This window comes from Gymnoscopelus braueri (assembly GCF_963280865.1).
Source record: "Gymnoscopelus braueri genome assembly, chromosome: 14".
NCBI lineage: Eukaryota > Metazoa > Chordata > Actinopteri > Myctophiformes > Myctophidae > Gymnoscopelus > Gymnoscopelus braueri.
In genome coordinates this window covers 15,475,577-15,501,347 of record NC_137619.1, presented here as the reverse complement: position 1 = coordinate 15,501,347, position 25,771 = coordinate 15,475,577, and the positions used below count along the sequence as shown (strand labels likewise).

The 25,771-nt window shown below is 42.2% G+C and overlaps 1 protein-coding gene across 2 annotated transcripts in view; it reads left to right on the top strand.

Moving 5' to 3' along the window:
• LOC308100141 (uncharacterized protein) overlaps positions 1–25,771 on the top strand; it is a 31,995-nt gene that overhangs the window by 4,590 nt on the left and 1,634 nt on the right. The window contains exons 6-26 of one of the 2 annotated variants that reach the window (XM_080449055.1): positions 218–343; positions 924–1,028; positions 2,624–2,845; positions 3,723–3,869; positions 4,716–4,910; positions 5,404–5,646; positions 6,742–6,888; positions 7,594–7,809; positions 8,286–8,414; positions 8,897–9,016; positions 9,047–9,220; positions 9,950–10,054; positions 10,791–10,928; positions 11,099–11,206; positions 11,416–11,468; positions 13,401–13,607; positions 14,079–16,046; positions 17,312–17,662; positions 18,525–18,780; positions 19,551–19,742; positions 20,070–20,199. In XM_080449055.1, the coding sequence (XP_080305181.1) occupies positions 218–343; positions 924–1,028; positions 2,624–2,845; positions 3,723–3,869; positions 4,716–4,910; positions 5,404–5,646; positions 6,742–6,888; positions 7,594–7,809; positions 8,286–8,414; positions 8,897–9,016; positions 9,047–9,220; positions 9,950–10,054; positions 10,791–10,928; positions 11,099–11,206; positions 11,416–11,468; positions 13,401–13,607; positions 14,079–16,046; positions 17,312–17,662; positions 18,525–18,780; positions 19,551–19,742; positions 20,070–20,199 (5,332 nt within the window). Of the gene's footprint in view, positions 1–217; positions 344–923; positions 1,029–2,623; positions 2,846–3,722; positions 3,870–4,715; positions 4,911–5,403; positions 5,647–6,741; positions 6,889–7,593; positions 7,810–8,285; positions 8,415–8,896; positions 9,221–9,949; positions 10,055–10,790; positions 10,929–11,098; positions 11,207–11,415; positions 11,469–13,400; positions 13,608–14,078; positions 16,047–17,311; positions 17,663–18,524; positions 18,781–19,550; positions 19,743–20,069; positions 20,200–25,771 lie in introns of both variants that reach the window. The other variant, XM_080449054.1, reaches the window with a different exon arrangement.

Here is a 25,771-nt window from a genome sequence, read left to right as displayed (position 1 = left end):
CCGGTCTTTTTTTCACTCTACATCTAATCTCTCTGCCATAAATAGCAGATGGACAAGCTATTTTTGGCGAATGTTCTCACCAGTACAGTACAGTACAGGGACGCTATGGTTGACGTGGCTAGAATCCCGTGGCTAGAATCCCTCTTCATCACCTGTCCACCGTGGACAGACATGATGAATAAATGTCCTCCTGTCCCTGTCTGTCTGGTGTCTCCAGCCGACGTGCGGCTACATCGAGAGAGAAGACCTGGAGAAGTACTCCTTCAGCTTCGATGCCTTCTTCGGGAACCCCAAAGCCATGGTCCCGAGTGTCAGGGTTCACTTCACCGCCTGTACGGAGAAGGTCAGTGTGGACATCGTCTCAAAGGACCACACACCCCCATTTCGGTGTTCAATTCTCAGTTTTCATTTGTTTGGGATCATTTTAACGTCTACTCAGGCTTTTGTGAGCACCCCATTTAAACATTTATTTATTTATTTTTCCCCAAAATTATATAAAAATGAACAGAAAAAGTAATTGAAAAAACACGGTCCCCTCACGCATTAGAAGGCCAGTATCGGTCACCAGAACCAAGGACGGGTGTTTTCAAAGAATCTATCATGGTTAAAATTAAGTTTGAAGTTACAATGGGTTTGTAAGTCTGATAAATTGAATATCAAATATGAATATCAAATATGTAAATATTGATCTGGGGTGCTTACAAAAGTCAGAGTAGACGTTAAAATAACCTTAAACATGTTTGAAAGTGAAATATCCCTTTAACTCTGAGAGTGTACAAATGGAAGCAAATGGACCCGTAAGCGTCCATATGGTTCCATTTGTACACTCTTAGAGTTATAGACCCTTAAGAGACCCCAGGACCGGCGTTGGGTATAATGGTTTACTGTTTGTGTTTGTGTATGTGTGTGTGCGTGTGTAACAGAACAAAAAAATAGCGACAGATGTCAAAGTGGCTCCAGGAGGAACGGAGAACGTTGACACTGAGATCTATGAAGCCGTGGTCAGCCAGCCTATCAATGAGCCTCAGGTAAACACATCCTGGTCAGCCAGCCTATCAATGAGCCTCAGGTAAACACATCCTGGTCAGCCAGCCTATCAATGAGCCTCAGGTAAACACACCCTGGTCAGCCAGCCTACCAATGAGCCTCAGGTAAACACTGGATCCCCACTTGTCTCTTTTCACATAGTTTCTATTCTTAAAACTGACCTGACCAGTTGCCACTGTACTTGGTTTGTTAGTTTTTCAATCTACACCAAAACACTTCTCTGTCAAATATAGCAGATCTATGTGTTGCATACTTGTAGATCGGCCATTTTTGGCGAATGTCCCCCCCAGAATAGGGATGCTGGGGTTCAAGCGGGTAAAAAGGAAATCATGGTTGTAGACAATCCTAATAATAAATAATGCGTACATTGGATTAAAGTTCTCAGTCGCCAAGACTGATTTCAGTCATTTGGATTTTATAGAAGCCAGCATATCTTCTATGCATGTTGCGCATCGAAACTTCTGTAGCCTATCTACAAACTCTCAATGCGTCGCAGACGCAGAGAGCTCTAGTGGGCATAAAACGGACATAGGCAGACAGATGGATACAGAGATCTCCATATCTTGGCACAAAAGGGACACAGACGAACAGGTACAACGGGTACTCTGACTATAAAAGCCCAAAAGCTCGTTATCTAAACCTGAGCCAAGACCCGCTGCAATGGTGTCCAAGCAGGACTTAAACCGAAATGTTCAACCCAAGTGGTTCACAAGGTGAAGTAGTACTAGAGGGTAAAATCAGTACACATTATCCCTATAGTCAAGTGAACAAGACGGATCCGTCCGATTGTTCATATTCCATCCTGATTGGCGAATTCCAAACATTGCTGTCCCACAATAACCTACCTGGCCTGGCTCTGAGGAGCACTTTTTCTAGTTTTGATTTTTTTCCATTTCCTGAAAAGTTAATATTTTGGACATTTTGGTTTCTGTCCGACAGCAGAAATATATAATGATAACTAGGGAAAGATTTCAGAGCACCATTGACATTATAAATATAAAAAGTTGAATATAAAAGAAAAGAGTCACCATCTCTACATATGGTACACACAGAAAAACAAATAACGCACATCCTCCGTTCTTTGGTGCTGAGCTTTAACTGTAAGAACAGTGATAATGAGACAAAGATGGGGCTCGCAACTCACTTTTGTGCTCCAGGTTTTATTCAAACAAAACTGCTGATGATATCATCAGCAGTTTTGTTTGAATAAAACCTGGAGCACAAAAGTGAGTTGCGAGCCCTATCTTTGTCCCATATGGTACACAACCATTAGCTTGTAGATAAGACTATTTTTGGTTATTATTAAAACATTTAGCTTTTGAAGTGGTCAAAGTAGCGATATGTTCAGAAGCATCTTCCATGAAACCCTAATGGTCTCTGATGTTACATGAAAGCAAAGGTGATGTAGAGCATATTGTGTTAATTGTTTAAGAAACTGCACTATTGTTGGGGGGGGAGGGGGGGCCGCTCCTTTCACACAGTTTCACAAATTGCACATTAAAGGACTTGTTTCAGTCGTGAGATTTTATTTTGCTTTCAACCACGGATGTATGTGTCCATGGCGGTCTGTACACAGCCAGGAGAGAAGCAGTATTCAGGCCAGGTGCACGTGACCATCGGCCCCCTGCGGACCAACGTGGTGTTTGAGAAGAGGGACTGCAGCGGTGTCACTCTACTGAAGAACGACCAGGTGCTCCTCAACATGCTCACTGACATCGTCACCGAGAAGAAGAGAGCCACCAACATCAGACCCAAGATTCCCTCCACCTTCGAACACACCAATGAGAAGAGAGAGACGGTGAGAGAGGGACTGTGTGTGTTTGTGTGTGTGTGTGTGTGTGTGTGTGTGTGTGTGTGTGTGTGTGTGTGTGTGTGTGTGTGTGTGTGTGTGTGTGTGTGTGTGTGTGTGTGTGTGTGTGTGTGTGTGTGTGTGTGTGTGTGTGTGTGTGTGTGCGCGTGCGCGCTATACTGGATGTCCCCACAAGTATAGTCGAACTTCAGAAATCATCCTTGAACAATAATGAAAATGTTGGGGTTAGGATTAGGCATTTTTTAGGTTTAGGGGTTGGTTTAGGGTTAAATATGGCAAATAAAGAAATTAATAAAGTTAAAATGGCATTTATAACGAAAAATAGCCGCACTAAATCATTACTGTCCTCACAAGTAGTAATAGTGTGTGTGTGTGCACTTACATTGGCCTGTTGTCACATTTATAAAATTTTTCATGTATTGTATGTGTCTATTGTAATGATTCTCACCTTTATTTTAATTTCAAGGCCCCCCATTTTGATATGCATTATGCCAAGGACCCCCATGTTGATATGCATTAGGCCAAGGACCCCATTTTGATATGCATTATGCCAAGGACCCCCATGTTGATATGCATTAGGCCAAGGACCCCATTTTGATATGCATTATGCGAAGGCCCCCCATGCTGATATGCATTAGGCCAAGGACCCCCATTTGATACACACTCAGTGTTAATTTAAGTCATTGCTCTAGTCTAGACCCATAAGAGTCTGTTTGGTTCCTAACTATCAGTCATTTAGCTGGGGGGGAACCCCTGGAACGCCCTCAAGGACCCCTGGTGGTCCCCGCAGACCACATGTGTGGTCAAGATTGACATTAGACCACCACTAAAGTGTCTTAACGTTGACCCCCTCTGCGTTCCTCAGGGTGTCATCGTGACTCTGAAGGACCAGGAAGGGACCATTAAGTCGGAGGAACACGGCGAGCTGGTCTTCAACGTCTCCGAGAACCTCAGTGACGTGGACTTCTGTCCTGAGGACGTCGACGAGGAAGTGGAGTTCACCGTCATGACCGTGAGCCTTTGTCTATGAATGTGTTACATATGACTTTAACTCATTGACTGCCACTGACGAGTACACTCGTCAGTTGGCCCGAGGTCCACACTGCCAATGACGAGTTGACGAGTGTTTTTTTTGTGTGTGTTTTCAACGGTTCACGCTAGAGGGCGCTGTTCGCCAACCTATGAGTGATCCTATGACTTCTGGAGAAGAGTAGACCAGGAAATAATGTGATCACAACAAACCCAGCCCCGTCCGATCTAATGTTAAAGGATTTATAAAAGTAATTTTTTTCTCTGCTTTCTGTTGCTTTTTGGGGAAAACAACCCACAATAAACTGCCCACAACTATGGGATGGACTATCGCGGCGGCACAAATAATTTTCTCCGATTCTCCGAGACTCGGCTGCGTCTTTTTAAAGCGATTGACGGGTGGATCTTTGGACGTGAAAACGCTCTGAATCGCTGGCAAGGGCAGCTATAGATGATGTTTTAACTCTGGCAGTCGATGAGTTACGGTCCTTACACCAGGAGTGTTTTTTTTTCTTTGTGCAACTAGTACGCATTAATTTAAAATTCTGCTTTGTGGCATGAGTACATCCACACAGAAGGCAAATATTTCGTGGCAATAAAGCGACATAAGTTATTTTCCAATTGAGGTTGATTTTTCACTGTACTATACTGCTATTTTCAGCTTAAGGTTTAAGGTTAAAAATGGCATTCATAAAATCGGCGTCCTAAAAGGACAAGTATAGTAATACGTGTGTGTGTGTGTGTGTGTGTGTGTGTGTGTGTGTGTGTGTGTGTGTGTGTGTGTGTGTGTGTGTGTGTGTGTGTGTGTGTGTGTGTGTGTCGCGTCCAGGTGAAAGAGGTGAAGAGAGCCGCTAGGATCAAGCGTTCCAACGAGCCCCTGCTCCTCACGCTGTCCACCGCCTCGCCCTCCAACGACAGACCCACCTCCATCCAGGACAGACCTCTGGTGTTCAACAACAAAACATTTGTTCTGGACACAGAGCTGTATGAAGGAATAGTCAGCCAGACTATCATAGAACCCTCGGTAAGAATACTGCTGCTACTATTATTATTAGTAGTAGCACTACTACGCGGTGTGAGCTTGTAGATTGGCTGTTTTAGCTATTTGTCGTATGACAAAGTATATGGGGCTTAGGTGTTTAACCACTACCCTAACCAGTAAGGTGAGGGATGACTTTTTAAGTATGAAACTGACAGTAACAGACTGAAGGAGAACATTAGCTCTAAACATCATTGTCTGCTTGATGCCTCAAATAAAGTTAGTTAAAGGGAGCTACAGTGTGTAGATGTGCTTGTTGTCTTAGATCTCAGTTCATTTTGGGGCCAGCACCTGCCTTCAATAGTCTTAAGAAAGGTCTTTACACAAAGGAAAAATTATCAGCAGGAAAGGCATGGCCCTCTCCTTTAAAACATAACAAACTTTTGGAATTTTACAGGAGCACTGATAATGTCAGATTTCTGAGAAGTCTTGATTTTGTCAGTGCACATGTAAAATTAATTGTCCTGTTATGGAACAGCTCAATGTCCTCTCTTTTGTACAGCCAAAAATGGTAGGTTACCCCGGGCAGATCCACGCCAACATCGGCCCCATAAGGACCAACGTGACCTTTGACCACAGAGACTGCGGCGTCACGCTGCTGAAGAACGACCACGTCCTCATCAACCTGCTGGTGGACCAGCTGACCAGGAAACGCCGGGCAGCCAACATCAGACCCAAGATCCCTTTCACCTTCAACTATACCAAGGAGAAGAGAGAGAAGGTGAGAACTCGACCTGAGGCCGATTCTATTAATGCCTTCTAAACCAGTAGTTCTCAAAGTTTTTCGTGCCAAGGACCACCACATTTATATGTATTTGGCCGCGGGTCTCAAAATAGCTCCGATACAATTCCTAGGCCTGACCTCGACTAAGTCGACTAGTCAACTGGTTAGTCGCGGGGGGTCCGAGTCGACTAAGTATCTCTTAGTCGACTCTAGTCTCTAGGGCCAAAAATGTTTTAAATTGTTTTTTGGCCAAGTCTACGCCTGCAACCACACGTAACTTCCACTTTATTCTTCGTCTTTGTATTGGTATTGTTTGTGTTGGAGCGCCTCAGTGCGGCTGCAGAGTTCATGTGCAACCTCTTCCAGAGAGAGATAGAGACACTAGAAACTCTGCTGGAGACAAAACAAACTGTGTAGACTTGGCCCTTTGAAATAAAATGTATTTTGGCCCCAAAAAAATAAAATAAAAAAAGTTCTTTTTATTTTTTTTTATTAGTCGACTGCCAGTCGACTATTGGAAATTAGTCGCCAATTAGAGTCGACTAAACAAATCCTTAGTCGGGGACAGGCCTAAATTCCTCCAAACTTTTTTTGCAGAAAATAGCAGCTCTACAAACACATTTTGTTGTCATATGTTGTAAGTTTATAGATCAGCTATTTTCAAAACAGAAGAGTCACTGGTATACAATTTACAATTTAGGCATTAAGCAGACGCTCTTAATCCAGAGCGATTTACAGTAAGCAAGGACAACACAAGGTCAAATGCATAAAACTAGTAATCTAGGATCATACTGTAGGTAAACCAAGAACCTATTATCAGTCTAAACAGTAGAATAATAAAAAAAATCAATAATCTGTACATTGAAACTATACACACTATAGGATGCCAGGTCAACAAATGACATCTGACATCTGAAAATGACAAACATTTTAGCCCTTGCATAAGCCTGCAAGGTCGTCAAGGCTAGGGCAAGTGATGTATGCTAAGGTGGAGTCTGAAGAGGTATAGAGCCCGGTAGCACTCCGATCAACCAAGTATAGGTGGTATAAGTGGTTGAAGTGAATGTAATAAAAGTACATTTGTTGTTTCAGGGGATGATCAAATCTCTGGATAAACCAGAGGGCGTGCTGAAATGTGACGAACATGGCGAGTTGCCCTTTGACGTCACTGAGAACTTCAGTGACACAGAGTTCGGTCCCATGGACGTGGACAGGGAGGTGGAGTTCACTCTGGCCGAGGTGAGGAATGAAAACCTTTTTTTTTAATGCTTCTGAAGGTGTAAACCCCACCCACACCGATAATTCCTGTTCTACATCTCCGAAATATGAGATATGACATGATGAAAGAATATTGCCAAAATAGGGCACAATCATCAATTTGTAAATACATTTGTCAAATGTCATGTTTAGTTTTTCTCCCAATTTAGTAGTTATATGCCAATTCCCGATTCCCTGTGTATTCTAATAACATTTAACCACTTACAGTAAACCCTGTGGACTTACAGTAGTAAACTGGACATGAACTGGCTCTGCACTTTGATCGCTTTTTTTCCGTCCACACCAAAACTCTTTAAGACCAAAAGTTGCCAATCTGGGAGCTTGTAGATATTAGGCTATTTTTGGCTAATGTTCCCCCCAGAATATACTGTAGATGCTGGTGTTCAAAGTGGTTAACGTTATGAAGAAGGAAGGCACTGGAGCAAACTCGGACAATTAAAGCCTTTCGATGTCAATACATCTTCATCAGATCACCTGATGAAGGTGTGTTGACGTCACATTATTTGCCTGCACCCTGTTATTAAAAGGCTTTAATTGCTCCAGTGCCTTCCTTCTTCATACTTACCAGTCCCTCTCCTGAGGTGCACCGGACCAGCCTGCATTTGGCTTGAGGTGCGGTGGAACCCCTTTGTTCCTCGTTAATGTTAAAAAACTGTTGTCTTCCAGGTGAAGGAGAAGAAGAGAGCCATCAGGCTGCGGAGGATGGAGAAGGACAAGATTCTGGCTGAGCTGAGGAAACGAGAGGAGGCAGCGAGGAAGCTGAGAGAAGAGAAGGAGAAGGAGAGACAGGAGCAGCTGAAACGAGAGGAGGAGGAGAAACTGAGCGAAGCGGAGAGGAAGAAGGCTGAGGCGGCCGCCGCACTGGCTGCTGCTAAGGGCAAGGTACGCATGGATGGATGTAGGGCTGGGGCTGGTGATATGAATTCCCAACTTATCCCAACAATATCCCAACTTTTGCCTCTATTACGATTAATGCTATTTTTTTATTTGAATATATATGAATTTATATATATTTATTTATTTATTCATTTATATATATATATATACACACAGCTTGTAGACGAAAAAATAAATATCACTTACAAAAATAATATAATTTAAAGAAATGTGTTTCTTGATTATTCAATTAACCTACGGTTATTGGGTATAAATGTTGGTTAATTGTCCAGCCATGCATTGATGGATGGATAGATGGGGTGGATGGATGGGTAGATTGAGAAATGGAAGGATGGATGGGTGGATAAATTGATGTTGATAAATACATACTTATAAATGAATGACTACAATAGATGTCACACTATCGTATTGATATTCATTACTCTGTCTGTTTGTGTGCGTGTGTGCGCATGTGTGTGCAGTGGACTCCACTGGGTTTCAAGTTCACGTGCCCAGACTCGATGGATGAAATCAGCAGGGAGAGGTTTGAGGGTACTGTGCTTAAAGCCATCCCCAAATCCTACGACAAGGAAGACCCTGCGGAGCAAAAGGTTCGGAACGGAGCACACAATGAGACATTTAGATCCTGTTTCCTGGTTTGATGCAACAAGTGCTACTCTCTGAAAATCAACATTACATCTCTCCCCTGAGCAAGCAGGAAGGCTCTATTAGCTCAGTGGTTAGTAAACGTAGCGAGGCCACTTTGTTACAAGTAGAAGTTCTGTATTCCAAATTTTGCTGGATGAAATGGGTGGTATTGCTTTTATTAAAAGAGAAGTGTGACCCCCAAGTGGTCAAAGTCAATATTACCTATCACACCGGTTTGGAAATGTTTTAACTGGCCGAAGTCTAACGCAGACTTTGAATCTACCATCCATATTTTGGACATGATGTTAGAGGTATATAATAAAATAAAATAAAGAACAAAAATGAAAAGCCAATCTACAAGCTCTCAATGTGTCACTTGTAGATTGGCTTATAGATTTTCCGTAAATGGTCACAGTCACAGTCTGTGTTTTTTTTTAATCGGCAGGTGGAAGTGAAGCAAGAAAAGACGGAAGACAAAGGAGAGGAGGTAGGAGAGAAAAGGGTGGAGGTGAAACCAGATGGAGAGGGAAAGGAACAAGAGAAAAATGAAGGACAAATGGTGCAGGTGAAACAGGAACCGGCACAAATGGTGCAGGTGAAACAGGAACCGGAAGAGATCTCTGTTGACGAGAAGAAGGCGGACGAATCGAAGAAGAGCAAAGACGTGGACGTGGGTCGGCTGGTCATGACGGTTGCCGGGGAACAGAAGCAGCTGGCGTTTGGGCGCCGTGACCTCCTCACCATAGCAACCATGATGGTCGGAGACAAGGTGACCTGACTTATATTTCAGATTATCTATAAAATATACATTTTCATATGCATGGCCTTTTCCTTCTGGATCATATCAGCATGGAGCTCGGAAAAGGGTTTCTGATTATGATAAATTTCATACTGATATTAATAGGGGTTGTAAGTGATATTACTTTGTTAAATAAGTGTTGAATATATATATCGATAGTAATCATTGCTGTAGGGTGTTTGTTCAGTAACAGGAGTCGTCTCTGTATGCGCATGCAGGCTTGCTGCAAAATAACCTGAAAAACGATTTGCTTCCACCAACCATCACTTACAGCACCTTATTGTTTTTTTATGTAGTCAATATTTGTATCATTACATCCAATTATACAAGTATACAGGAGACCTTTTGTAGGTAGAACAGTGATTTTCAACCATTTCACCCAGTGTGATATGCATTAGGCCACAGACCCCCATTTGACACCACTTGTTTATAACGTAGTTTTCTTGTGTTTGTCTAGTTTTGTTCTGTTCATGCAGTTTCTTTTCTGTTTGTGTAGATTTATTCTGTTCATTATAGTCATTATAAGTATGTGAATTGGAGATTACAGTTATACTTTGGTATGCATGGTGCATGACTGCGTCTTGCGGTGCATTTTCATCTGTTTATACATTTGATCTGATCAGAATCACATAGGACACCGTACAAAATGTAACCCTAAACCCTAAAGCAGTAAACTAAAGTGTGAGTTGATTTACAAAGGTGCGGTTCAACATCGCCACTCACCGGGAAACCAAAGAGGAACGGGCCACGTTCGTAGAGATTCTCCCCGACTCCTTTGAAGAATCCACGGAACAACGAAGACACGTACGTTTAAGGAAATATTTACGTGCAACTTAACAGAAAAGCCCAAAGTCGCTTTTAATAAGCAGACATGGCAACACTGGTTGCAACATCGAATAGATACATATACGACCTGGCAACTGATTGATCGATAACACATATCCATTCCTATGTGCAGACGTCCCCCGGACCTATCAACTGCGCTGTTAAGCTCTCGAACCCTAGCATCCCTCTTCTGGCGGACGAATATTGGGCAAAAAAAATGCCAATCTACAAGCTCAAGTTATGAGCTTGTAGATCGGCTATAATTAATTTGAATGTGGTTGTCCCCTCTGTGTCTTCAGGATGACACAGTTTGTCCTGGGGGTGTGTTCAAATACACAGTTAATGACTGAGATTCGGCTCAAATTGCATATTTGTGTATATCGTCGCTGTCGGGCAGAAACCTCTTATCTCCATATTTAAACTTGTTTTGTTTTTTCGTAAATGAATGCCCTACTTGATAATACTGCAGCGTCACACAAAAGTAGCAGATTTACCAGCTCGAAACGCGGCACGACGCGTTTCGAGCTTGTCGATCTGCTACTTTTTGCTAATTTTGAATTTAAATCCTGAAAAATTACATTTTGGACGTATGAGGTTTCCACCCGACAGAGACGATATGTCGGATGTATTTTGGATCAACACAATCGTATAAAAAAACGTAAGGTAAACTGAAAAGTTAAGCTCATAAAATTAACAGCTGTGTTTTCTCTCTTAGGGTATCGTGATCGAGTTTTTGGAAGATTCAGGGTGCATCAAGTGTACCCAGAATCCCCAGCTCTACTTCCACATGACGGAGGTCATTGAAAGGAAGAAACTAGAACTCAACGAGAAGGTGGAGTTCAGTGTCGTGCCGGTAAGATTGCTCAACACTTAACACATTGCCTGCCAAGGACGTTTTTTTATATTTTCCTACTGTTACGGCTCTCTTCAGTATATATTGTTACTGTTTGTTGTAAACATCTGTATTTGAAATTATTTAAATGGGTGTTTTATTTATATACATTTGATCTTGTTTTCCTCTAGCATGAAACAGCCGAGGGAGGACTCCAAGCCATCAGGATAAAACGTTTCACTGAGAAGGTGTTTCTCCCTGTTCGTAAACTGGGAGGTGTTGGAGCCACAAAAGCAAAGGTGAGACGACTAAAAGAATACCGTTGATCACGTTTAGATGATGTAAAAATGTTTTTTTTTTAATCGTGTTTAGATGTAAAAACAAAAAAGGTTTAGTTCACTGATCTGTTTGGTGTAGCTAGCGGGGTTAAGTAAATATAATCAAATATTATATTTAAAAAATAATTAATTAGATTGTACATAAATCCTATACTTGTGTGTTCTTAAAGATGACCATCAAGCTGGCTAAAGAGCCTGATACCAAGGACACTGAAGACTCTGGGTGAGTTGCTAAAACGTAATTGTACAAATATCTCTTGTGCTTGTTAAATCATTCTTTTTTATATACATATTGCTGTACAATACATCAAAAGCTGTAAACTTCAGTCTTTTAACAAACTATTGTTTCTGTTGGTAACTATTATATTGTCGCTGTAGGGTGGAAACCGTTACCTTTCAGGAAATGGGGAAAAAAGAACCTGTGTTCCAATGGAACCAGTGTAGTTGCTATGTATTCACAAGCTCTTGTTAATACTTTTCAGTGGTTAAATATTTATAAAACCCATAGACAGATGTAAGCACTTTCAACCCGGCATCCCTATCTTTGCGTATGTCATTATGCGAAAATGTTTCAAAAATAGCCAGTCTACAAGCTCATACAACAAGGATTAAAATAGGGCATTAATCTTTGGAGAAAAAAATTATGATGATGATGATGATTAAATGATGAAACAGAGATACAGGGCCCTATCTTGTGGGCGTTTGAACTACTGATTTAGAAGGCATTTGTAGAATCCGCCTCAGGTCTTAATTGTCTCCGCCAGGCCGAAAGGCATGGCGAGAGAGTATGTTTTACCCCCTGTCCGTCCGTCCGTTTGTGTGTCCGTCCGTTTGTGTGTCCGTCCGTCCATCTGTCTGTGAACAGCTAATCTCAGGCACCGTTGGCCCGGTCGCTGCGAAACTGTGCACACACACTCCCTGGATGCCAATTCAGAACCTCTGCCCCAAATATTTCACATGGGCCTGTTATAGCGCCACCAGGAGGCCGATTTGTGCAAAACCCTTTTTTTTAAATTACTACTACAGGTTTTATCCAAACATCACACAAATCGGTACACAGTATCTCTATAGTCATGTGATCAAGACGGATCTGTCTGATTTTCCACATTCCATCCTGATTGGCTAAGGTTGGCTTCCAAAGTTTGCAGGATTGGTCCATTTTGAACAAAATGCCTCAAATCATGAACGCAGCTTGCGATTTCCATGAAATTTCACACGCACATTCCCACTAGGCCGAGGAACAAATGCCACTTGAACGTTTTCAAATCAGCCTCATGGTGGCGCTATAAAAAGCCAATTTGCATTTTTAACTGTAACTGCACCGATCTGCGTGAAACTTTGCACGCATACTCCCTAGAGGCCAAGGAAAAACATCTGCCCTGCATTTTTCACATTAGCCTTTTATAGCGCCACCAGGAGGCCGACTTATGTAAAACACATATTTTGAGATTAAGCTTTCATATTTTATCCAAATTTCACGTAAATCGGTACACATGATCTCTATAGTCATGTGATCAAGATGGGTCTATTAGATTTTTCATATTCCATCCTGATTGGCTAACATTGACATCTAAAGTTTGCAGGAGTGGCCCGTTTTGAACAAAATGCCGCAAATCATGAACGCAGCGTCCGATTGTGGTGTAACTTTGCACGCATATTCGCACTACGTTGAAGAACAAACGCCACCCTTTTCACATTGCCCTATTATAGCCACCAGGAGGCCGATTCTTATTTTTTATATTACTCCTACACATTTTGTCCAAACATCATGCAAATCAGTACACATTATCTCTATAGTCAAGTGATCAAGATGGTTCCGTCCGATTTTTTATATTCCATCCTGATTGGCAAATTCTGAACATTGCTGGCCCACAATAACCTACCTGACCTGGCGGAGACCTGTGCTCCGAGGAGCACTTTTTCTAGTTTGTTAATAGTTTTACTATTATGAAAAACATTTTAAAATAGTGAAAATAGCCGATCTATATCGATGTGTTTGTAGATCGGCTATTTTCACTATTTTAAAACTTTTTTCTATAGTTAAAAATGGCTAATAAGTTTAGGCATCAGGGGTAAGGCACCGGGCAAGATAGGGTTTCTTGCCCGACAGCATAATCCAAGTAGTAAACCTGAGGTTGTTTTTTCAATTCTGCAGCAAGGACAAACCACAGAATGACAAGCTGAAGGCAGTGGTTAAAAACCTGCGGGCACAGGACAGCAAAACCAGCTCTGGACACCACAGCTACAGCTACAGTGCCGGGCGCTATCGAAGCAGCCGCAGCAGGAGTCCGTCCAGGGACAAGTTTGGACGCTACATCGATAAGAAACACAGCCCCAGCCAGGACAGGGCCAGCAGCAGCAGGTACACAGTATTAATTTCGTCTACTAAAACTGTGACGAAAAATGTCCGTCGACTATCTTTTTTCACTGACGGAAACGAACTAAGAATTAAAGAAAAACTAAGCTATGATGACTAAAACTAAGACTAAATATATTGACAATTTCTTCAACAAATGAAAACTAGACAAACTAGAAAATGTTAGGGAGGGACTAGTGGAAAAGAGATCCAGTAGAACTAAAAGACAGTTTGGTTGGGCTCGGGTGTTGCGCTCTAAAAATAGCAGATCTACAGTTGTGAGCTTGTAGTTCGGATATTTTCAGCATGCAACCAAGTGTAAAATCTGCCATTACGACACCATCAAGGCCTGCCAAAATATTTTTTTGTCGACAAAATAAACTGTAGATTTAGTCGACTAAAATAGGACAAAAACTAAATTACATTTTAAAGACCATGACTAAACTAAATCAATTGCTGTCAAAATTAACACTGCAGGTACAAGAGCAGAGAGAGGGACAGGTCTCGCAGGAGGACCAGGAGTCGTAGCAGGAGCGGTAGCAGGAGTCGCGGTGGCGGTAGGAGGAGTAGTAGAAGTCGCAGCAGGAGTCGCAGCCGAAGTAGGAGCAGGGAGCGAAGCAAGGACCAGACCGATAAGAAGAAAAGACACCACGGCAGCCACGGCAGCCAGGATCGAGAGCTGAGCAGGAAGAGGAGCAGGGAGGAGCCGAGGCGCGGGGCCATGGTGGAGGATGAGCTGGCCAGGAAGAAGAGGGAGCTGGATGAGCTGAACCAGATGATTGCCTACAAGAAGGCCTTGGTGGAGCCCCAGGACCCCAGGTCAGCAGACCCCAGCCGTGGGACCTGCATCGACTATGGCCACGGGCGGCTGCCTGTGCCGGTTGCTGAATACAAGCCGCCTCGGTCTATTCTGAAGAAACGAGCTGACAGTCCTGATTATGGCCGCTACCCCCCATCCTCTCTGGAACCTAGAAGACCCTACGACGAGCGGGACAGGCCCTATTATAATGATTCGTACGGCGGGCCCTATCGGGAACGACCGTACGACGATCCCTACGGTGACCGCTACAGGGACCGTCCCTTTGACAGCCGCTACTATGACGATCGTCCCTTTGCCGACCGTCCTTATGCCGACCGCCCCTACAGTGACCGCCCCTACACCAGCGGCCCTGGCCCAGGCCCCGGCCCGGCCCCCAGCCCCGCCCCCAGCCCCGGCCCTGTTCCTGCCCCTTACACTGATCGGTACGATGTTTACGACGACCCCTACGAAGACCGGCAGTACGATCGCCCGTATGGTGATCAACCAAAGTATGCCAGTCCGTACGATCCGCCTCCTTCGGAGCGGCACCGAGATCCCTCACCGCCTCCTCCTCAGTCTTCTGTCCCCACCTCCTCCTATCCTACTGAACCTCCTTCCAGCAGCTCCTACACCCATGGTCCTCCTGGCAACTCCTACACTCATGATCCTTCCAGCAGTTCCTACACCCAGGCTCCCTCAAGCGGCTCCTACACCCAGGCTCCCTCAAGCAGCTCCTACACCCAGGCTCCCTCAAGCAGCTCCTACACCCAGGCTCCCTCAAGCGGCTCCTACACCCAGGCTCCCTCAAGCGGCTCCTACACCCAGGCTCCCTCAAGCGGCTCCTACACCCAGGCTCCCTCAAGCGGCTCCTACACCCAGGCTCCCTCAAGCGGCTCCTACACCCAGGCTCCCTCAAGCGGCTCCTACACCCAGGCTCCCTCAAGCAGCTCCTACACCCAGGCTCCCTCAAGCAGTTCCTACACCCAGGCTCCCTCAAGCAGTTCCTACACCCAGGCTCCCTCAAGCAGTTCCTACACTCTTGCTCCTTCCAGCAGCTCCTACACCAATGCTCCTTCCAGCACCTCCTACACTCACAGCTCCTACACTCATGCTGCTGTACCTCACTTGCACCAACAGTCCCCTCCCTTTCGACCGCCATCTCCCAAAGAACCTCCGCCTAGAAGCCCCTCCCCACGACCTCACTACAACCCTCCTTTTCAGATGACCTCCAGTCGTCAGTCGTCTGTCGGTCAAACAGCGCCGCCGTCTTACGAGCCGTTCTTTGAGAGCACGAGTCCCAAGATCCCAGACGACGGCCTGCTGCCCCACGAGCGAGCCTTCCAAGACGGCAGCGGCTTCTCTCGACTCTTCTCACAAGATCATTCAAACAGCAACACACCATCCCGAGACGGGGACAGGAGGATGCCGTTAAGCCCCAGTAGGTCCTCCATGGAGCGAGCCGGCAGCGAGGACAGTAAGACGGAAGAGCCTTACGACAAGATCCAGTCTCTCCTCAGGAGCATCGGGCTGAAACTGTCCACCGGGGACGTCTCCAAGCTGGCCAGCAGAGCCCAGGAAAAACACCATGCCAAGAGTGACCGGTCATCCGTATCGTCCGAACGAGAGCTGAGACATTCATCTCTTGGGTAAGTAAGCCTGGCTCAATTGTAAACATAAGCGCCTGATAAAATTATTAGGTCATTATCATTTTGCATAATTTTCTGAATTGACAATCGCCCCACAAGGCGTTGGTGATGTGACACATTGTGAGCTTGTAGATCGGCTATTTTTTATTTATTTTTGAAAGTATAAAAGTATTTAAATGCATTGCCTGTTTTGGCTATAGAACGTTATTTAATTTGATCATTTGTTCCAGGCATCGTCAGTAATTTCTGTATATACATAAGTTATTTGTCATAATTATCTGCCCTGTGTATTTTTTTTTTTTTTTTTCAAAGCCTAAAGGGCAAGCAGACATTTAATTTAGATTTATACGTTCCAACATTCAATGCCAAAAAAACAATTAAATAGTTTAACACGTTAAAACCGGGGGGAAATATCGTCTTTTATATTTTAGCTATAGATCGTCTCTGAAAGGGTGAAACCTCAAAACTCTTTACTTTTCAGGATTCAAATAAAAACATGGCAGATAGACAAGCTCAAAACGTGTCGCTTCGTGCCGCGTTTTGAGCCATGTTTCGAGCTTGTAGATCTGATATTTTGACACTAGGGGTGTGCCAATACACTAATTTCACGATACAATACGATACACGATATTGGGCTCACGATATCGATACGATACGATATATGGCACTTTTTATTATGAAAATATATGGGGGAGTGGAAGCTTATGAAAATATATGGGGGGGAAAAAAGCAAATGCAAACATATACTTCTGTTTTTGCATTATTATTGCAACAACATACATATCGTCACGAAAACGTATCGCGATATATTGCGGGACGATATATCGGCACACCCCTATTTGACACTTTAGTATGATGAAGTAGGGCGATAATTTATGTTAAAATTATGTAGATACTGTAAGAGGTTTCTGCCCGACTGTAACAAAGTATAGCAACATACATTTTTCGTAGGCTCCTCGGGTCCTTTTAACCCGGTTTAACATTTTCAACATGAATTAAAAGTATGTAAAAAAAAATTGTTCTCTGTGAAACTTCTTCTATTTGCCTTATTTACTGTACTAAACATGTGATATGAAAATGAAAATGTTCATTTTCATGAAAATGAAAATCTTCACCCAGGGCCTTCGGGTCAAAGTGACCCGAAGGCCCTGGGTGTGACTAAAACACGAAGACCCTACGAGGTTTAATGGGTAAATCGCAATCATTTGTACCGTCTGTACTGACTAAACTATCAACTAAACTTTTTCATGTTTGTGTGGTGACAGTCCTACCCCCGGGGAGGAACGTCGTTCCAGTCGAACGGCTTCCTCCGAACGCTACCACTCCCCATCCCCCGCCATGCACTCTCCATCCCCCGCCAAGTCCTCCAGCGTGGAGCCGCCCAGCAGTGGGCAGCAGCAGGGGATCTCGGAGTACGAGGGCTTCTTGGACCAGCTGGAGATGGAAGCCTTTAAGAGGGCTAGAGAGATGCAGCGGAGCCTCACCAGCTCCATGGGAGGAGGAGACACACCTGAGCACCATGCCATGCCTCACGCCAGCACCCTTCCAAACCACAACCAGCCCCAGCCCATAGCCGCACACTACGGCTGGGCTTCCCACTACTCCTCTCCATCAAGGTTATTCATAGTTTTGACATTTTCTTTTATTATTATTATTTTTATTGTCATTATTATTATTTTTCGTTTTGACTTAGTTTTAATTAGTTCTTGGACTGCCGTCGACGCGTTATCGAGTCAATTGCTAGTTTGTCCAGTTGGCCGTCGACGCGTTAGACGCGCGTTTAGCTTTTTCATTGTTTAATCTGTGATCGCGCTGTTCTGTTCATTTTTCATCATCAGTTTCGTTTTCTGTTTACTTCACACTCACCGGGATCCAAAAAGAAACACGAAAATCGCTGGCACTGGGGGAGTACTTTATGAAAATACTCTGGCAGTCAAAGAGTTAACGCGGGCTTGGTAGTTTGATTTATTGGCCTTTTTTTTTTATTAGTTTTATTGTAATATGGGGTATTTGTCGGGTGAGATTCAAAAAGTTCTGAAAAGTAGCAACAATATATTTTATTTTTTACAAAAACTACTAAACTACTAAAACATGTTGATATTTTTTTATTTCAGTTAACTATGTAACTTTTTTTAATGAAAACAATTTGATGTCCAATCTGTATGGTAGAGTATGTTAATACAATATAACTTATACAATTGGGGTGGTTGTATTTTGTCTCCCTGCTCTTCTATTGACACATTTAGATCATGTCAAAGGAAGTTTGACCCGATGGTCAAGATTCAATTTATCCCCTGAGCAAGCAGGCCGGCTCTATTAGCTCAATGGTAAAAAATGGCAGCACTTGCGCAGGAAACCGGGTTCAAATCCAGGGGTAGAGGAGGAAAGTTACATAGTGCAGCTTAAACTTTTTTTTGTTGTCAATTTTAGTTTTTGTTATTTTTTAGTTGACTATAATAACCTTGTTCTACCGCACAGCTCCGCCACCAGCGCCAACATGGTAGCTGCTGCCGCCACTTCGCCTCCTGCCAGTCAAGTGACCCCGAGGTTTGCGACTCCCCCTGGCCCCCCTCCAGGACCCCCTCCCAGGCGGACAACTCCCGGAGTTCCTCGTTTCGCTCCCCCGCCGACCTCCCCCTCCGACGTAAACCTTCCCTTTTTAGGGCAGCCCGACATGGCCCCGACCTCCGCTTCCACCACGACTCCTCCCCCACCGCAAACGCCGCCGCCTCAGGTCAGTGTTCATTTTGTTTGTTTTGTTTGTTTGTTTGTAGACGATTGATTGTCACACAAATAATTGCGATTAACGATTTGATTGCGTTTTTGGCATTGAACATTGGAACATAATGAATACAAATTTCTGTTTGCCTTTTAGGCGTCGTAATCAAAAATTGCACAGGCCAGATATGATTACTTAAATATTCAAAGACATTACTGACACATTTAATGATTTTAAACATTTAAACATTTTTGTTTTAAGTATTTACTAAAATGTTTCGCCGACTGACTTAGTATCTATTGATAATTTTGTCAACAAATAAAAACTAGACGAAAGTTTTAGGGAGATCCAGCAGAACTAAGACAGGTCATTTAGATTTTCACTCAAAGGTGAGCACACAAGCTAACGTTATTTTATCAGGTAAGCTGGTGTGTTTACGCTAAACTTGAAATACAAAGCAAGCTAAAGAAACCACCACTGACCTGTACTGATTAGAGAAGTGAATGACCCACAGTTGCTTAGCTTAGTTCGTAAATTGAATTAAAAGATTCACACGCTGAATGAGCGTTAAGCTTCACTGTCCTCAAATTGAAACAAATATCTTAAAAAGAAGAATACACTTTGAGAATCATTTAAAACGGCATTACACTTGAACTAATCTTGTACATTTTGTATTAACTAAATAAACTTTAGATGTAGTCAACTAAAATCGTATGATATTTAGGCAACTAAAAAGAATTGTACTCAAAAAAGTAAAAGTAAAACTAAACCAAAATGTGTCACAGAACTCTCCTAGTGAGCCCATGAGCGATCCGGCCATCGCCACGACCGTGGCTCGGTGCCTGAAGGTGATCGAGACGGTGAAGACAGCCGCCAAATCTGCCAAATCGGTTCAGTTCAGCTTACCGGCGGAGTCTCCTTCGTCCTCCAGCTCCGCCGACAGTGAAGACGACATCAAGGCCAAACAGAAAGAAAAGGTAACTCTTTGCCTGCCATGGACGTGTTAACGCGTCGAATTCTGCCAAGGTTTTCCACTAGATGGCGCTGTTACCTATCCTATGGATGATGCTTTCACTGCCTGATGACGACAGAACCGAAAATGACGTTTTAAAAAGTTTAAGCTTATTTACTTCCTTTTATTTACTTCCCGTTTATTTCCTGCAGTGAAATGGCCATATCTCTGCTAGATCTCCGTTCCTCCTGCTTTACGGCAAAACAAGCCTCATTGAAACGGCCATAGCTCTTGAATGGAGCATCGCAACCCAGCAAAAGTATGTGTGTGTGTGTGTGTGTGTGTGTTGCAGTTGGACCAGTACAACCAACGCATACTGGACAAGAGAGAGCAGCAGTACCAGGAGATAAAAGACAGAAGAGAAAAAGAGAGAAAAGACCGAAAAGCAGACAAAAAGAAGGATGCCAACGCTGTCCAACCAGGTATCAAAACATACTGAAATACAGTAGTTTAAATCTGTGAACCGTCTAGCAAGAAAATGTCAATCAAAAATAGGAAAGGTTAGAGTTCATAGAAGGATTAGGCGTCAAGGGTTCAGTCATAGGGATTTTAGGACAGTGTTTCCCAAACAGTGGGTCGGGACCCATTTTCGTGTTGCACACCCATTTTTATGGGTCACGAGTAAATATACGGTACCTATTTTTTCTGCTTCCTACATTTTGCTTTTAATTATTATTATTTCAAAAGATTGTAAAAAAATTCACAATTATAAACAAATTCTAACACTTTTCAAAAGAATGTCATAAATTCATTTAGAAAAATATGTTTTGGTTTGTTTTAAGAAGTAGTGAAAAATCTCACCATGCGACGCGTTGTGAGCTTGTAGATCGACTATTTTTACTAGTTTGGGTCCCGGGAAGCCATTACATTTCTCTTTTGGGTCTCGAGCTAAGAAGTTTGGAAAGCGCTGATTTAGGAAGCCAATACTGAGTTAGAATTAAAGATAGTGTCCTTTGTTGCATGGCCATGTAGACAAATATCACATCATTTAAATTTGTGGTTTTCAAACTTTGTGACCACGTCACACAATGAATGGGCAAGTCAAAGTCTCAAGGCACACCTGTATTCATAACAATAATAGCAGATCTACAAGCTCACGATGTGTTGTGTGAGCTCACAAAATCCCAAGACGAACCTGGACCTTGTCTCGGCACACCGTTGGGAACCACTAATTTAAATAAAGTTTCAACTGAAAAATGTCACTGTGAAAAATATGAATTAGCCTTTAGAATCTTAGAGTAGCTGCTGTAGCCTTACAGTAGTCATTTGAAGGAGTTTGTGTTGATGCAATCATGACATAATTCATCAAAATGTTTTTTTAAATCTTATTTTATTCTACCTGAAGAGGCTGAAGACTTAAAGTTAATTATTAAGCCCAGTCCATTGATTGATTGATTGTTTTAAATAGCCAGGCAATTTAAAATGTTATACAGGGAGTTACAATCAGCCTAAATAAGTTTCATTAGCTAGGTTTCCACTGCATGGTCAAATGGGGGTTCTTGGTTTAGTGCTGATATTGAACTTATTGAATTAAAGATTAGAAAGCCACATTCGGCCCCACAGTGGAATCCAGGCTATTGACTTGGTCAGGCTAACAACAGCTAGCGCTCAGTCATACAGAACAGCAGTAGACGTGTGAAATGTGTGCTGCGGAATGTGCCTTAGCCAAGCAATAGAGGTCCATCTCATCTAAGAAGACAAGAAGACTGCTGCCAGTGACTACACACAGTGTAACTTAACTCCTTTTCTTGTCCATGCCAGGTAGTCTTTGAGTTTGAGTGATTGAATACTTTATTAGACAGAAATGTAAACAGTGTGTGGTACAGTCAGACATTAAGGCTAAAAGGATAATACGAAAAAGTCCTGGGGACTCATTTCCATTGTGGTCCTATGTATTCAATTCATCAACACAATAGCTGCACCCCTGGTTTGTTCCGTTTGTTTTTTTCCAGATGAGGATTTTATGCAACGTTGTCACTTTTCCCCAAGTAGTCAGACCTGTATAATAGCATTAATCTATTTAGCATTGTGTACGGCGTATTCATAGCTTAGTTAACTCTTATAGCTATTACAGCTAGCTTACAAATAACCGCTATTGCTATTGTGTTTGCTATTGTGTAGCTTTCAAACCAGAGTTGAGCCGTTTGATTTTCCAACCATAGTTGAGTCAGAAGAATGCCTCCATGAAGAATGTGCTGTTGAGCATTGTTGTGCTAAATAAAGCTAGAGGTCTCCAGGAACCAGGCTGTTACTAGGAGTGAGGATGAAGGCCCAGGACGTTGCTCACAGTAACATTTAGACGCCTACAGTCATTTACTGTCACATGAGGATCTGCTGTAAATCTCGGGAGGTTTTCGCTATTACTTTCAATGGGGTGATGTCACGTTCTCTTTCTGGATTGGCTTTCACAGACATGGCTTAAAATAAAATGTTTAGTGTAGTTAACATTGTGCCTTAGAAGTTGAAAAGGTATTAGTCTGAGTAAAGGTTGGCATGAGTTGATTTTACAAAGAGTTAAAATGTAATCCGTTCTAGAAATACGTAAAGCTGCAATCAGTAAGTTTCATCTACTAACTGGGATTCAAACCTACATTCAAACCTACATTCCCCATGTTGTTTTGGTGTAAACTAAAGCGTCCTTGGGTTTCTTGAAATGTGCTATATAAATCTAAGTTGATGTTATTGTTATTATCATTATTATTGTGTTACTGTTGAGCTATAATGATAAGCACATTATTTCGATTTGAGTTCCATGCAGGATCTCTTGTTAACCAGTAGATGTCCTACCCAACCACAGGATGTAAACGTCTCAGTAGAAGAGCTGGGAGACAACCTCCAACCCCATTTAGTTGTGCTATATTGTTTTAACATTCTCTACCATATTTTATTAACACAAAAAAGTTATGGATTGCAGCTTTTGCCCAACGTCATTTTTCGTTGTGATAGTGATGTAATGATCGCTGGCCACTATCACTCTGATATGTTAACGCGTTGGGTGTTATGTTTGTTGTTAGAAACTTCAAGCCTAGATTTAGTTATCTTTAGTAATGTATTTCATATTCCATTAGCAAGATTTAAAAAAATCTAAGCCATGTTCAAGAAAGCCACATTAAGGCCTATTCCTGACTTGAATTCCCTGTTTCGTTCTCTGTTTGGCGAGGGAGAATGTACTCGATTGAGTCATTTAATTGTGGGTAAGTCATATTATTTTATTGAGTATCTGCTGGAGGGACTGCCAGGTTAACAGCCAAGCTTATCACCATTAACTTTACATCTAGAATAAAGCAGTGGTTCTAATGTCCAGCCCTGGGAATGTGGACTAACTGTTGTTTTACATTCTTGACATCTAATCCCAAAACTAATCTAGATCCGGGACACCAATAGGGTTGGGATCCGGGACCGGATCCAACATTGCAGAACCGGAATCGGTTCCATCACATTTGGAACTGTTTCCGGAACAGTTTTCATCACACTGTCAGAGCTGCTATGTGGACTTTCACGGACCACCATAACTTGAGTGTGCAAATGGAACCAAATGGACCCATTTGATTCCATTTGCACGTTCTATCAGTTACAGACCTGCAAGGGTCCATTTGGAACCCCCCTGTAGGAATCGTTAAGGAATCGGACCGGTAAGAGTTGAAATCGTTAAAATCTAAAGGATCCCAAATAACCCTAGACACCAAGTAATTGAATAACTGCCTTATAAAAGAGAAACGATGCAGTTGTCTGGTTCCGAAGGACTTGGCGTTAAGAACCACTGGATCTGAATTATAAGCCTTTGACCTTAGAAAATGATCCGGTTCGGCAGCTATTTTGATCTGCGTGTCCACCTCGTGTCAGAGTAGCCGTTCCACCCTGTTGCCAAGAAAAGAGATGATTTATTGGAAGACCAAGAAGAGTAAAGTAAAGCCTACTTCAGTGCTTGCAGTGATAGACAGCAGGTATTTTAATTATTTTAATAATTCACAAGGAATCGGCGAATCCCAACAAATACTTTCCCTGTGGAAGTGCAATACACCTCTACAGTCAGGGCGATATCTGATTTAAGTTTATATTTTCTCTTAATATTTTGTATGTTTAAACATTATTCCCAAGCACTTCATTGTACAGTAGATTTACATTGCCTGTGGTAGACAAAACTGGTCGGCGTCACATGTTTATTAGCTAGGGATTATTCTACATTGCTGTTTTCTCCTCAAAATGAAGTGCATTACATTTCATTCCAAAATTAGATGCGTTCATAGATCTTAAATATGTTGGATAATGTAAATTACCGTGATTTGTAAAACTAATATATTTAGTATAGTATATACTGTATATATAGGTTGTGTAGGTACCAGCGTGGGCGCTGGGATTATTGTTATATGTAGCTAGTTTATAAAATAAACATTTATTTTGGTCCAAAAGTTAGAATTGTTGAATGTCTGTATTAAAGTTATTTAATACATTTTGACCCTCCTTTTAATTTGTATTTAGGCATTTAGCAGTTTTCTTATCCAGAGAAACGTAATACCATTTCATAGCATTTTCTAGATTAAGATCAGAGGTGTTTCTGCATGCTAACATAAATAAGTAAATGTTAGCTAAGTCCTGCTGTCGCTCTGCATACTGCATTCATTGCAGTAGATTTCCTGTTCACTGCATTCATTGCAGTAGATTTCCTGTTCACTTAATTCATTGCAGTAGATTTTCTGTCCACTGAATTAACGCAGTAGATTTCCTGTTCACTGCTCTCATGCAGTAGGGTTCCCATTTTGACTGTTTTCGCTCAGCGAGCCTCATCTGTACACAGTGCACTGGTTCAGGTAACCCAAGTTCACATTGGCTAGTTACTATATCATTACTGGATGGATAAGCAGCCTAGACTCGTTTTAGCTCCATTTGACTTAGACAGGAAAAGATGAGCTCCACTCTGTAGTCGGAAAATAAATGGAATAATAATGCATAAATAATCCATTATAATTGTGGGTCATGGATCCCCTGCTTGCTAGTGGTAATTCACCACCAAATATAATAGTGATGTTGTATAATTACAACTTAACAAGTTACCTTATACCTGTTACCTTACAATTTTATTTTCGGGTATGAACTTTAATTCCATTTTATGTTTCCACACTACATTCTGGACTCTGAATGTGTTTCAGTTTAGTCAAAGTATAAAGGAGCATACACGACGAAGTTCAGAGAATATAATCTTGATCATGTTTTTATTGGATTTGAAATGTTTTATCCATTGCATCATGTTTAAACTGTGTAGATAAAGCTATGGTTGACACATGAGATTGCATACCGTTAACAGCTAAGGGGATGTTTAAATACGTAACTTAAAATGTATAGGCCTATTTGTCTTAGAAAGCAAAGCTTACAGGGCCCAAATCCTAACCTTAACCGCAGGAACCCCTATTTGTAACTATACCTTTCAGGACGGGAACCCCTTTTGGGGTTCTTGTAGCTATGTACAGTATACAGCAACATACATGTGTTGTTATTTTTGAATCGTATTTTTGAATCGCGACCTACGTTTTTCAGAAAACTTAGGTCACGATTTAGAAGACGTTTTTAGTATCGGCCTCAGGTCTAAATGGGTTCATATGGAAATATTTTATCAGTAGTTTATAGTTTTTATGTCAGTGTTGCTGGCCAGATTGAAGAATTGATAATTGCATTTATGGCCGTACTGATTTGAAGTAAATGGCGATGTTAGGCTTTGAAGATAAAGGTAGGTCATTTTGATATTCCCACTGTTGTATTGAATACAAACGTATGATTGGGGCATGGTGTTCAAACTGATTATTTAATTTGTCAATCATGCAATAAACAACACGTGTGTGCAGGGCATTAGAAACGCTGATTAACCCGTAGTAGTGTGATTCATATTGAAACCACACTCGTACAGGACATTTTACTTACATTATTTACAACCAAGGTTCAGTAGATCGTAGAAAGGAACCATGTCTCTGTATTCAGGACATTTCAGTCCTCTCCCCAGCT